The 13,218-nt window shown below is 35.8% G+C and overlaps 1 protein-coding gene across 1 annotated transcript; it reads left to right on the forward strand.

Annotated features, from left to right (window-relative positions):
* Window positions 1–5,296: 5,296 nt before the first annotated feature.
* LOC134666258 (uncharacterized) lies at window positions 5,297–12,743 on the forward strand. Its single transcript, XM_063523411.1, has 7 exons — window positions 5,297–5,646; window positions 5,745–5,813; window positions 5,913–6,642; window positions 9,426–9,855; window positions 10,014–10,390; window positions 10,669–10,911; window positions 12,729–12,743. Exons 1-7 carry the CDS (start codon window positions 5,540–5,542, stop codon window positions 12,741–12,743), a joined length of 1,971 nt encoding a protein of 656 aa, XP_063379481.1. The 5' UTR covers window positions 5,297–5,539.
* The last annotated feature ends 475 nt before the right edge of the window (window positions 12,744–13,218 follow it).

Consider the following 13,218-nt stretch of genomic DNA (forward strand, 5'->3'; position numbering starts at 1 on the left):
TACAGGCGAAATGAAGTGAAAGTCGTGAGAAATGCACCTATCACAAAGACGATCGATCGTAAAGGTCGTATCAAAACCATGACTTACTCCGTTGGCTCAGCGACCGAAAACGAGACTTGGCCTCGGACACAAGACAGCGCCACTTTGCTCGATCCTGTGAGACCTCTCGTCATATTGTTGACTCGAAGTTTGCGCAGATCCGCCTCGACAATGTCGCACCAGCTATAGCTGGGGCGTCCGATAGGACGTCTTCCTGCTGGGTGGCCCAGATATGCTCTTTTTACGTTCCAATCTTCATCAATTCTCAAGAGAATTCTCATGATAGCCCAACCAACGAAGTATGTGAGCTTTAGTCTCCCCCATGGTGCTATGTTCAGCCACTAGGTCTTCAATCTCACGGGTCCTCAGGTCAGCTTCCATCCTGTCCAGTCTCTTAAATTTCTCTAAAAATTTACACTTAGCGGGTTTGTGTCTCAAAAACTGGCGACCTTGGGAACCTTTCCTGTAGGCTAGTTTTCTTTTAAATTAGACCATACGCCTTACATTTAAGGCCGCTCGCCATCGCCGGTGACTCCGACGTCTCTGGCCATTATCCCCCACTCAATATCCCCCAAATATGACGCAACATCCAATCTACTAGTGTTACAGCCTGGGGAAATCTTATTGTGTAAACCCTCGATTGCTTTATTAGTTATCGAAAGAGATTGAATATTTAACGGCCGTCTTTAGTAAATGAAACAGGCCAATTCAAACTTATAGGCCCATACGATTAGTTATTCGATCTTACTGTTGTTTTGTTTTTGATAAGGCGTAGTTTACCCTCCAGGTTGGAAGGTCAGATGGCAATCACTTTCATAAAATACGCCAATTCTTGGGATTAGTTGCCAAGCCGACCCCAGGCTTTCATGAGCCGTGACAAAAAGCCAATTTTTACCAATCTTTGGGTATTTTTTTTTCAATAAGTTAAATTAATTCAGTCAAACAAAATTATCTAAAGTTATCTCTCTGTCCCCACTTAACCTACTTGACGGTAATTCAAACACACTAAAGACATTTATATAACAAATGGCTGATTGTGATAAATCCATTTTAATTTTAATTCAACGTTCCCAGCAGCGCTGTGCCAATATTTACATGGGCGTATAATGATTATCGGACCGGCTCTGTTCCCATTCATAACCACTAGGAAATACCCTCGTATCACTAACTTCTCTTCTCACTATCATTTGTTTAAATACCCCCTCCATTGCGTCTTTAACGGAGCAAGACTACCTTTGAACGCTTCCGAAGCTGCAATGGAAATCGTGCTAAATTTAAACAACTGGAAGCGTGCGGGTAAATGAGCTGTCATAGTAGGCGGGGCCCTATTGAGACGTACAAATGTTTGGCATGGGATTACTTTTCAATTGAAACGTGCCTACGAAGACGGCCATGGATCCACTTATTTGAGTTCCAATTATCGGCGAGCGCTGTGCAAATACGCGGGATTGAAACGATATGCATATTAGCCAGCGCTTGTGGCTTTTTTCCGCTTTCGTTTCTTTGTTATTTGGCAGAGATTAAAAAATTGCAAACAATAATAGAATACATTTCTCTTTTAAAACGCTACGGGGTTTTGGATTATCATAAAAATGATGATTTACTTGCCAATTCGAGTAGGTACGTGAAGTTTCTTGTCCTAAGTGTTTAACTTCTTTATGATTAACTCATATTCTGTCTCATCCTTTAATTTTTTAGACCAAGTCAGTGGCAAACAAGAAGCATACGGCCCGCTTGTTGGTAAGCGGTCCCCGTAGCCTTTGCCGACTCTTTAAAGGAGATGTTTTAGAAACAACTTATATATTACATACTTCTAATCTTCTTGATATTAATTTTTATAATATTACGTATTCGTACTAAAAACAACGAAATTGTCTATGAAATATATATTTCTACTCTTGAAACTGAGAACGGCGAGACTAGAACGGCATAAATTCAAATAACGTTTGACGTTTTATTTAGCCCCATCTCAAAACAAGCAATATTTGAAAGAAATGATATGTTTATGCAAAAAGTGTTCCAAATGAACAAAAAAACGACGAGTATAATAATATTTACAGTCGGTACCTACCTATATTATGGTGCTACTTTACCGCCCTTGCAGGCCGTGTGTTTGTAGAAAATTTAAGAGCCATTTATGTACCTACTGTAATAATTTGCAACTCGTGTCGATTTAAAACATTCCTTTCGGTCGTGTTTCAGTCGCACTCGCCCATTTTCGCACTTGTATCGTAATTAAGTCCATTTGTACATTTTATTTGTATTTTGTGCAATAAAGTTTAAATAAATACATTATTATTATATTATAATTGTGTAAACATATTTTCTGCAATCCAGAGAGGAAAATGAGGACTACGTTTGTATGGAGAAACGGTCCTTCCGTTTCCTCTTAGTAAAAAAAATACAAAAAGCCATAAAAAATTTGCAGTAGATAGCATAATATTTGGAGAGTTCATCATCATCATCATCTCAGCCATAAGACGTCCATTGCTGAACATAGGCCTCCCCCTTGGACCTCCATACGTGCCGGTTGGAAGCGACCCGTTTGGAGAGTTAATGAGACTAAAATAGACTTAGAAAAAAAAGCACATGTAAGTTTAGGTGGGGTAAGAGAAACATTTGTAGGAAAAAAAGGGAACAGGCACAGGGCTTACAAACCCATTATTAAAAATTTGTGTGAAAATTTTTCAAAATGGCGGAGTAACAGCTCATAGAACTAGTTATAGTATTTACCTAACTGACATCTCAAAAGCATGTTTCGTAGCTGTACGGTGTACAGTTTCAGTTCTCGTTAGGAGGACAAAGCCTCGTTCCGTCTCCGTTCAGGACTTATTCATATAGCTACCGGATGCCTCAGGCGTATCTGTAAGTGTGCTTTGATTATATTATACCTATTGCATGATGGTTCTTATAACAGTTCCTTCAAGTGTCTTTTTGTTGGGTTTAATTTTGAACATAATTGATTAAATAAATTTTTACCGTATTTTTATTACCTGCATTTGGCATTTGAACAGCAACTGCAGCTACATACATTACTGTGGTGGCGTTACTGCTGCGGCGTGAACGCGGTCGCTGTACCTCTCAATTTTCTTGATCATCGTAATCATCTTGATCATCGTTTCTTTCATTTTATCAAGGAAAGCGCATTCGCGCCACAGCAATAATGCAAATAAAATCAGTTGTCGAATTTTATTAAGTTTTTTAGGGGTTAAAGTTGTTATTTCTTAAGTAATAGGCAAGTTGCAAAAGCCTGAGGTTGCATAATCTCTGTAAGTGGTTGTTATGAAACTCGCAACAGAGCTTTAAAGTTGACTCTCTCTCTCTCTGCTTAAAGAAAATATAACTGAATGCAGCTCTACTTGTAAATTTAGTTATGTCTCACCATCGGATATATGTAAAGCCTTTAAATCACTTAATATGAAAAAGTCAATGGACATTGATGGATTATCTGTATACATCATTAACTCAATTATGGATTGTATTGCTCCATATTTGTCACAAATATTTAATAACTGTATCGAAAGTGGCCAGTTTCCTGATCAGTTGAAGTGCAGTAAAGTCATACCTTTGTTCAAAGCGGGAAGTCATTCTGACCCTACAAATTACAGACCAGTCTCAATTCTTCCGACTTTGAGCAAAATATTTGAAAAACTAATACTACATCAGTTACAAAATTATTTCTATCGTAATAATTTAATGCATAGCACACAATTTGGATTTACTCGCGGTCGTTCAACAACAGATGCAGGTGTTCAACTTATAAAACATATTTTTGATGCTTGGGAGGGGTCACAGGATGCGCTAGGCGTTTTCTGTGACTTATCCAAAGCATTCGACTGTGTACATCATGACACCCTGATCAGGAAGCTACGCCACTATGGAATTAGAGGTCTGGAACTTAAGCTTCTGGAATCATATTTAAGTGATAGAACTCAGAGGGTGATTGTAAATGGTGCAAGATCATCTGGCAGCAAAGTAGAAATGGGTGTCCCGCAAGGTTCAATTTTGGGCCCTTTTCTATTTCTCGTATATATTAACGATTTGCCACACCTAGTACGCAACAAACATGACCTTGTACTGTTCGCTGATGACACCTCGTTAGTATTCAAAATTTACAGACAGCAAACAAATAATGATGACGTTAATGCTGCTATAACTAGTGTTGTGGATTGGTTTACTGCTAATAATCTTCTCTTGAATGAAAAGAAAACTAAGTGTGTGAAATTTGTACTGCCTAATGTTAAACCGGTAGTTTCGAATATCAAAATTAAAGATGAACCATTTGATTTTGAAGATTCGACTGTCTTCTTGGGTATGAGTTTGGATGCCAAACTCCAGTGGGGATCTCATATCCGTAAATTGTCTAATCGGCTCAGTTCGGCCTCATTTGCAGTAAAAAAAATTAGAGCCCTGACTGATGTGGACACGGCTCGACTGGTCTACTTTAGCTATTTCCACAGCGTAATGTCATACGGCATCCTTTTATGGGGGCACGCTGCAGATGCTAATTGTGTCTTTATATTGCAAAAACGGGCGATTAGAGCTATTTATAATTTGGGAAGTAGGGTCTCCCTAAGAGACAAATTTGGAGAATTAGGCATTTTGACATTTGCGTCGCAATACATCTATGAAAATCTATTATATGTGCAGAAAAATAAACACCTGTTTAAGAAATATTGCGACATACACGACAGAAATACAAGAAACAAAAATAAACTTGTACCTACTATAACTAGACTTCATAAAATAAGTAAGTCTTTCATTGGCCGATGTGTTCGTTTTTACAATAAAATTCCTTTAGATATTCAAATTTTGCCATTATATAAATTTAAATCGGTCATCAAACGAAAGTTGTGTAAAAAGGGATATTATAAAATATCAGACTATTTAGAAGACGTTAACCCTTGGAGTTAATAAGTATCTGTACCTATAGTGTAACATAGATAATGTAAATAATGTTATTTAATTTTATTAAATGTTAATTTAAGGTGGTTCGCTTTTCATACAAAAGTCAATCAAAGTTCATTAAGTAACTACACACTATTAGTACATAAATATTTCCGCACTTATCTTCATTCACATATTCGTTTGCGCGAAATTAACAGGAAAACAATGTTTCATACAGAAATCATGCCAAAATCATAGTTAAATTTTCATCAAATTTACGTATGTGTGTGTCACAAATGTCGTGTACATATACGTTGTGACGTTGCCAATCCATGCTTTACATTCTCGCGCGAGCCACGAGACGAGATTACAGTGCCGTCATGTTTAGCCTTCTGAGTTGCTTTTGAGTCCCTGAGGCCCTTACAAAGGATTTAATCCAAATCGAATTTTGAATTAAAATGGAATACAAGAAGGTTCCAAATACAAAACTGCAATAATGACAAGCGGGACTCAGGAGGTTAGTGCATTTTTTGTTGACACTGACACTTGACAGGTATTTGATATACATCAAAACGTTTGTAATGTGTCCTTGTGAATTTTATTCGTTAGTAAAATGATAACGTCTAAATCGAATTATAAAAATCATCGGTATTCTGGGCCGCGTAAATCCAGAAACAGAGTTCGCGGAGCATTAAAGCGCAATCATGACGGTGATGTGTCGTAAGTTACAGTTTCACTCCTTCATTGTACTTTGAGAAAATAATTGTCACTTCTCCCATAGTATTCTTGTATATAAGAAAATACTTTTCTTTTGCCAGTCGTGTAGACGTATGGCGTAAAAAGAGAAAAATAGAAATACCTCAAAATGAAGCAGCTGAAAGTGCAGGGTAAGTTTTAATTTCTAATTGCACTTTAGCTTCCTGTTCCCTAGGTACACACCTAGATTCAGATGTGATTAATAATCATCAACTTCTTTTTTTTTCCAGACAAAATATTGTCAAAACTTATAGTAGGCAAGTGCCAGTCGTACATGTAGAGGCTACTTTTGATGCAAAATCTCATCAGCCATCAACTAGTAATAATAGTAAAGCTTTGCCTCTGAAGCCTGAAACTAAGGCTTTGGAAATAAACTGGCCAGTAACTGATCCAACTTTGGCATGCCATGAATTGACTATTGAGAAAAGTGTTGATAATAACTTGATTGGTCTGACTGGGAACAGAATTGTTGACATCCAACACATCCTTCACTGGGCATTCGCTCTGGGAAAGCACACAAAAACTTGCGCAAATAGTACCATTGAGTTTGTCAGAGAGCTGCGGAACGGCTTCAACAGTATATTCATTTTTAAATGCAGCATGTGTGATAAAGAATTTCGAGAGAGCAATGAGAATAGTGATCATGAAAAACTAAACACAGGCTTTGTGTGGGGAACAGTAACGGGTGCAGGTTATTATACACAAGCGTCTCATTTGACTAACGTAATGGATATCCCCACAATGGGTCCTTCAAAATTTAGAAAGATAGAAAAATCACTGGGAGATACATGGAAAGATCAATTGACAGAAGAAATAAAGAATGTAGGACAACAAGAGAGAGCTATAGCTATTGAAAAAGGTCAAATTACTGACAATGGCATTCCATACATAGAAGTTGAAGTGGATGGTGGGTGGGCCAAGAGGAGCTACGGTCATAACTATAACTCAGCATCTGGTATGGTAAGGGACTATTTTTATTTATTTATTCATCATTCTTCTTAGGCTAGGGTTTTTATAATATGAATATAAAAGTAAAATATAAAAACACTTACAAAACAATAAAAAATATATAAACACATTATGAAAAACCTAACCTAGGGTGCCGCTGGCTTACCGTCTTGTTATTTTTATTATTATTGATTTTTAGGGTTCCGTACCCAAAGGGGCCCTATTACTAAGACTCCGCTGTCCGTCTGTCTGTCGCCTGGCTGTAACTCATGAACCGTGATAGGAATTTTCACAAATGATGTATTTCTGTTGCCGCTATATCCATGGGCGACGATGATCGCTTCCCATTAGGCGGCTCGCCTGCTCGTTTGCTGACTATCATCCCATACAACAAACGTGATTCTTTTTGCAGTTTTTTGCGTAATGGTACGGAACCTTTCGTGCGCGAGCCCGATTCGCATTTGGCCGGTTTTTTAAATTCAGTGTTTTCAGGCTTGCATCATTGGGAAAAACACAAAGAAGTGCTTGTATATTGGCATAAAAAACAAGTATTGTTATCATTGTCATTTATACGAGAAAGACAATAAGGATGTGCCGCCACACAAATGTTTCAAAAATTACCAGGGATCATCAACTGGTATGGAGGCAGAAATATTGGTGGAAGGCTTTCAAAAGTCAGAAGAAATGCATGGTGTACAATATCTTTCATTTATTGGAGATGGTGATTCCTCTGTTTTCGCTCAATTGAATGAAAAAGTGTCATATGGTCAAAAAATACGGAAAACAGAGTGCAAAAATCATGTTATAAAAAATTATACAAGTAAACTATATAAGGTATTTTTCTTATATTATCAATGATAATTCCTAAATAATATATTATATCATATAACAGTGTTGGGCGTAATTAATTACTCGTGTAATTTAATTACTAATTTAATTACATGTAATTGAATTACATATAATTTAATTACATGTAATTAAATTATCTGTGTAATTTGCAATTGTAATTACATTAATTAGTAATTAAATTACTCAATTACTTTTCATTTACCTTTTTAATAATATGCAAATATGAACAAATTTACTTGGAGTAATTATAAAGAAAAACTTATGAATTCCATAAATTCCATTATACGGTGGATAACGTTATAACATATTTTTATCCCTGGAATCATACCTTTACAGGGTACTATGTGACAAACCACGTTGAATATGGCGGTTAGCGCTTACGTCGCGTAGCACCGCATTAGTATTGGGGCGCCGCTAATAATGACGTAAGCGCCGACCTAAGGTGTCTTTCGGGTTGGACTGTAGCAAAGGGGGGGCTGGGACTTAGAATTTTTTTGACAGTGGTGTCATTATGACACTATTTTTAAATGATTGTAATGTGTAGATCACGTCAAAATAAGCATCTTATACTGAAAAAACTTTTCTCTAAAATAAAAAATGGCTGAGTTAGACGCCTCCAAAGATTGATGTTTTTAAAGCGAGCTGGGACTTAGAAAATTTTCATCGAGAGTGGTGTCATTATGACATATATTTTAAATGATTGTTATAGAACACGTCAAAATAAGCTACTTTTACTTGAAAAACTTTTTTCTAAAACTTTATTAAGAACTGTTTTAAAACCCCTGTTTTTTTCATTTTCTTAAAAAAAATTCTAAGTCCCAGAAACGGCCCCCCTTTGATACAGTCCGCTATTTTCAATTTTAGAAAAAAGTTTTTCAAGTAAAAGTAGCCTATTTTAACGTGTTCTATACGTTACAATCATTTAAAATATATGTCATAATGACACCACTCGCGATGAAAATTTTCTAAGTCCCAGCTCCCTTTAAAAACATCAATCTTTGGAGGGATCTAACTCAGCCATTTTTTATTTTAGAGAAAAGTTTTTCCAGTAAAAGATGCTTATTTTGACGTGATCTACACATTACAATCATTTAAAAATAGTATCATAATGACACCACTTAATCAGAAAAAAATTCTAACTCCCAGCCCTCCCTTTGCTACAGTCCAACCAAATCAACCAAAGTTAACATTGACAATATTGCTTAGTCAAATTTAAAACCATTCAAAATGTTCATCTGATTTTGGAAATAAAGATGATCAAAAACTTGCATTCTATAAAAGTAATTGTAATTCAAAAAAGTAATTAAATTACAAATTTCAATTACAAAATGTAATTAATAATTTAATTACTAAATACATTTTGCAATTGTAATTAGTAATTAAAATTTTAATTACTTTCCACATGTAATGGAAATTATTTGTTGGAATTACATTTTGTAATTGCAATTGTTAGTTAGTAATTCAATTACTTTTTGCCCAACACTGTCATATAATCGAAATTCAAAAGGTGTATGTGAAGTCCCCAATCCGCATTGGGCTATCGTGGGGACTATAGCCCAAACCCTTTCGCGCATGAGAGGAGGCCTGTGCCCAGCGTGGAACGTACATATATGTATAGGCTGAATTATTATTATTATTATTTCTATCTTTCTTTTATTTTCTCAGCATTTCATAAAAATACTGGTGTAATGGGATGCACGGGCCAAAGCCAAGTGCATCTCATATTAATCTTCAAGGTGTTGATTGTTTTGGGTTTGGTTTGATCCGGGTAGAGTTTGTGTAACAGATGCACGTTGATTCTGGAGCTGTAGATCATTGTGAAGAAATTTCCTAACTATTCGGCATGTGTTCAGAATAACTGCTTTTTGCATTAGTACATATGAAGACGGCGGCAAAGACAGGGTTTTATTATTATAAATACATAATCCCTACTAATATTATTTCAGATACTGCCTGATACCAAATTACCATTGTATGGTCGCAAAATGTTGAAAGCCAGGTTATCAAAACTAACTACAATTTCGAGGAAAATTATCTTGCATCACGCCGGAAATAGGTTGGCGATGAGAAATGACCTGCAGTATGGCCCTTCACATGTGTTTGGGGAACATGAAAAATGCCAAGATTATTTTTGTAAATACATTGCAACTGGCGAGCAAGATGTAAATTATGTGAAGAGTATGAAGGAAAAGGCCCCTGCCGTTTGGGCACTTATTTGTGCTACAAATGAATTTGTAATCACTAAAACAAATCGGTTGTCAAATGATACAACCAATCATGTTGAAAACTTTATGAGCATTATAAGTAAATTCAACTGCGGCAAGCGGCTTAATCTTCATACAGGTGGATCTTATCAGCGTAGAGTGACGGTTGCAGGTAAGTAGTTATTACTAAAAGTATTGCACAATTCCTAAAGATGGAAAATAATTATAGTGTTGTAAATAATAATAGTGTGAAATTGAGGCTCTGCATGTGTAGTCACAAGACTACACATGCAGAGCCTCAATTTCAAATATTTATGTATATTTTTACAGGGCTCTCACAAGTAACTGGCCAAACTTGGCATAAGTCTGCGTGGCGAAAATGTACTAACAGTTCCCCAGGCAAAACTTTTAGAAAATATATTGGCCAGAGACAGAGGACTGAAGCGCGGAGGAAACTCTACAAACGCAGACGACTTTTTCATGCTAAGCCACCTCAGCCCGATAAAAATTATGGTCCTGAAGCTCAAGACACAGCAGACCCAGTAAATCTTGATGACCTAAAGAAAATATGTGCTGATAAGTTGCCTGAATTCAACAAAACTGCTGATGAAATCAAGGCCATAGAAGAAAGCACTATTGGTCAACATGAAAATGATCTGTACAATATGTATAGGAGTGACAGGTTGACAGCAAGTCAATTTGGAGTGGTTAGTGCCTTTGTCATTTCTTATGAAGGTACTTGATGATGATGATCTCCTAGAACAGCGGTCGGCGGCCACATAGCAGTTAACGAAGCGGACGCGGGCCGCACTTTGTTAATATTTATGACTGTATCAGACATTGTCGTTTGTCAATATTACATATAAAATAGCCAGGGAGGCTCGCGGGCCGCAAGTGAGAGGTTCGCGGGCCGCATGTGGCCCGCGGGCCGCTTGTTGCCGACCGCTGTCCTAGAAGATTATGTCATATTTGTTTTGTTTTTTAGATATGTAAGCGAAGAAAAACTACGCCGTCTCACAACCATGTCAAACAAGTGCTTTACAAAAGCAATATTTACACAAAAGACATGCTTTATGGACAACAGAACGAATCGGTGGCGAGAACGTACTTTATAGAAAATTACAAAAAGACGGTTCGTCAAGCTGGACTATACATTGATGCCGAATTTGGGTTTCTGGGCGCTAGTCCTGATGGTAGGTTAATAAGCAGTGACAACCCAAGTAGCATTGCAAGCTGTATATAAGCTGTATTGAAGTTTATTTGTATACTATAAGCTGTACAGTTAGGCTGTACAAAGGCTGTATAAGCGCTTATACAGCCCTTATAAGTTAAAAAAGGGCCCAAATTATACAGCCTTTCGCGTTATTAGAGCTGTAGAGTAGCTGTATAAGCAATACACAAGCTGCATAATAGCTGCATTACAGCTATATTTCGGTGTAACAGGAAACCTTAACACTTCAGATAATCTCTTATAAGTACGATATAAGAATATGAGTTTTAAATGAGTTTTTAAAAATGATTACAAGAGAATAATAATCATTTAGGAAACTAAAATGTCTTAATCTTGTTCATTCGTAATATAGTAATGGCGACAATAAAGTGTTATAGTGGATGGTAAAAGTAAATATTATAGAGGACTTAAGTGGAATATTATACTATTTGTAAGTGCCGATTATTATTTATTGTGAACCTATGTATCTTTTCTGGCAAAATATTCACGCGCCTGCAAAATAACAAAGAGAAACCATGAGGAAAATATCAAAAATCGGTAAAGTTAGTGTTTGTTTTTAACAAAAAGTTTTATAAATATTAATTCTAAGGCTAAAGTTAATTTATTTTAGCTGGTAATCATAACACGATGTTAGTCTGCTTAATATTTGCAAGTATTTCCTTAATTATATTTACAAATACTTTTTTTTTTCATTGGAAAATGGCGACAATTTTTAAACAGCTTACAGGATAGTTGGAGAGCATTATAATCTTAGTAGCTGTGCTGTGTAATAAATGGAGTGTCATTTACAGCTTTTGTAATTAAAACAGCTTTAGAATAGAAGATTTGTATTCGTTTGGCTGTATTTCGGTTCTCCGTACATATGTTATAAGTCTCTTTAGAGATCCGTATAACAAATAAAAAAACCCTTAGGTCCAAATGTATTTGGTCTATTCTTCGTTCCATTTCATAATTTTCTAAATTATTAATTTTGTTCATTACAATTTTTTATTTTCGTGGTCGAAATATATATTTATACGAGTGTAAAATTACGCCGAAATAAGCGACTCTGTCAGTAATACAGAAAAAAGCTGTACTATAGCTGCCATTTGTTCGTTTAGTTTTATAATACCCTTACAGACAGAAGTTATACAACTACTATTCTTATAGGAGAGTAAAATTACGCCAAAATAAGCGACTCTGTCAGTAATACAGAAAAAAGCTGTACTATAGCTGCCATTTATTCGTTTAGTTTTATAATACCCTTACAGACAGAAGTTATACAACTACTATTCTTATAGGAGAGTAAAATTACGCCATAAGAAATAGCTTTAAAACGGGGTTGACAGATACATTTGTACAGCTACAAGTGCCAAGTGATACTACAATACAGCCTGTATACAGCTCTTACGATAAAATTAGCTTGTAGTGTTTCACAACACTTAAAGTTTTAAAACGGAGTTGACAGATACTTTTATACAGCTAAAAGTGCCAAGTGTTACTACAATACAGCCTGTATACAGCTTTTACGATAGAATTAGCTTGTAGTGTTTCACAACACTTTTAGTTTTATAGTAGATTTTCTATATTCTGATAAAGCACCCCATGATTCCGCAGAATCCTTTATAATGATTTTATACAGCTTGAGCTGTATAATGTCTGTAAAATACCTTTTATACAGCTTAAATCTTTTCTGACACTCTTATACGTCTCTTAAATCACTCTAAGTTCTAAATTGGCTGGTATATTGATGTTGCCGACACTTCCATGCTACTTGGGAATACATAACAAAACAGTAATATATGTAATTAATATAATTTTTGGTTGCCGAATAGTCAATGTGTCACTAACTCTAGATTTTTTTAGGTATCCTGGTTAATGAAGAGGCGATCTTGGAAATAAAATGTTTTCCTTCATTAGCCAGGAAACATCAGGACATCCTCAGTGCGTCAAAGGAAAACAAAAATTTTCCTGTGGTCCAAAAAAATGGAATTTTGTCCCTGAACGAAAAACACCATTATTACTATCAGGTACCTAAGTAAATTATAACCATTAGAATCCATATTGTCATCTTTCTTCCTATAACATTAGAGATTTTCTCCTTTCGTTATATTATATTTCTTTCAGGTACAGGGACAACTACGAATAACAAATGAAAAAATGTTATTTCATTTGTTATGTGAATCCATCTACACCAATAAGTGTCATTGAAGTCTACAAAAATGATCAGTTCATAGAAAATATGATCCAGAAATTAGTTCACTTTTATAAAAACTCTATTTTGCCAGAGATTGTACTTAGGCGAATACCTAAGGGAGCTAAATC

This window comes from Cydia fagiglandana, chromosome 7 (assembly GCF_963556715.1).
Source record: "Cydia fagiglandana chromosome 7, ilCydFagi1.1, whole genome shotgun sequence".
Classification (NCBI taxonomy): Eukaryota; Metazoa; Arthropoda; class Insecta; order Lepidoptera; family Tortricidae; genus Cydia; species Cydia fagiglandana.

Excerpts from the sequence above, each read along its gene's own strand:
- LOC134666258 (XM_063523411.1), top strand. The coding sequence starts at position 5,540 with ATGATAACGTCTAAATCGAATTATAAAAATCATCGGTATTCTGGGCCG. Across the intron at positions 5,814-5,912 it reads GAAGCAGCTGAAAGTGCAGG|ACAAAATATTGTCAAAACTT; the intron begins GTAAGTTTTAAT and ends TTTTTTTTCCAG. Across the intron at positions 10,391-10,668 it reads CAGCAAGTCAATTTGGAGTG|ATATGTAAGCGAAGAAAAAC; the intron begins GTTAGTGCCTTT and ends TTTGTTTTTTAG.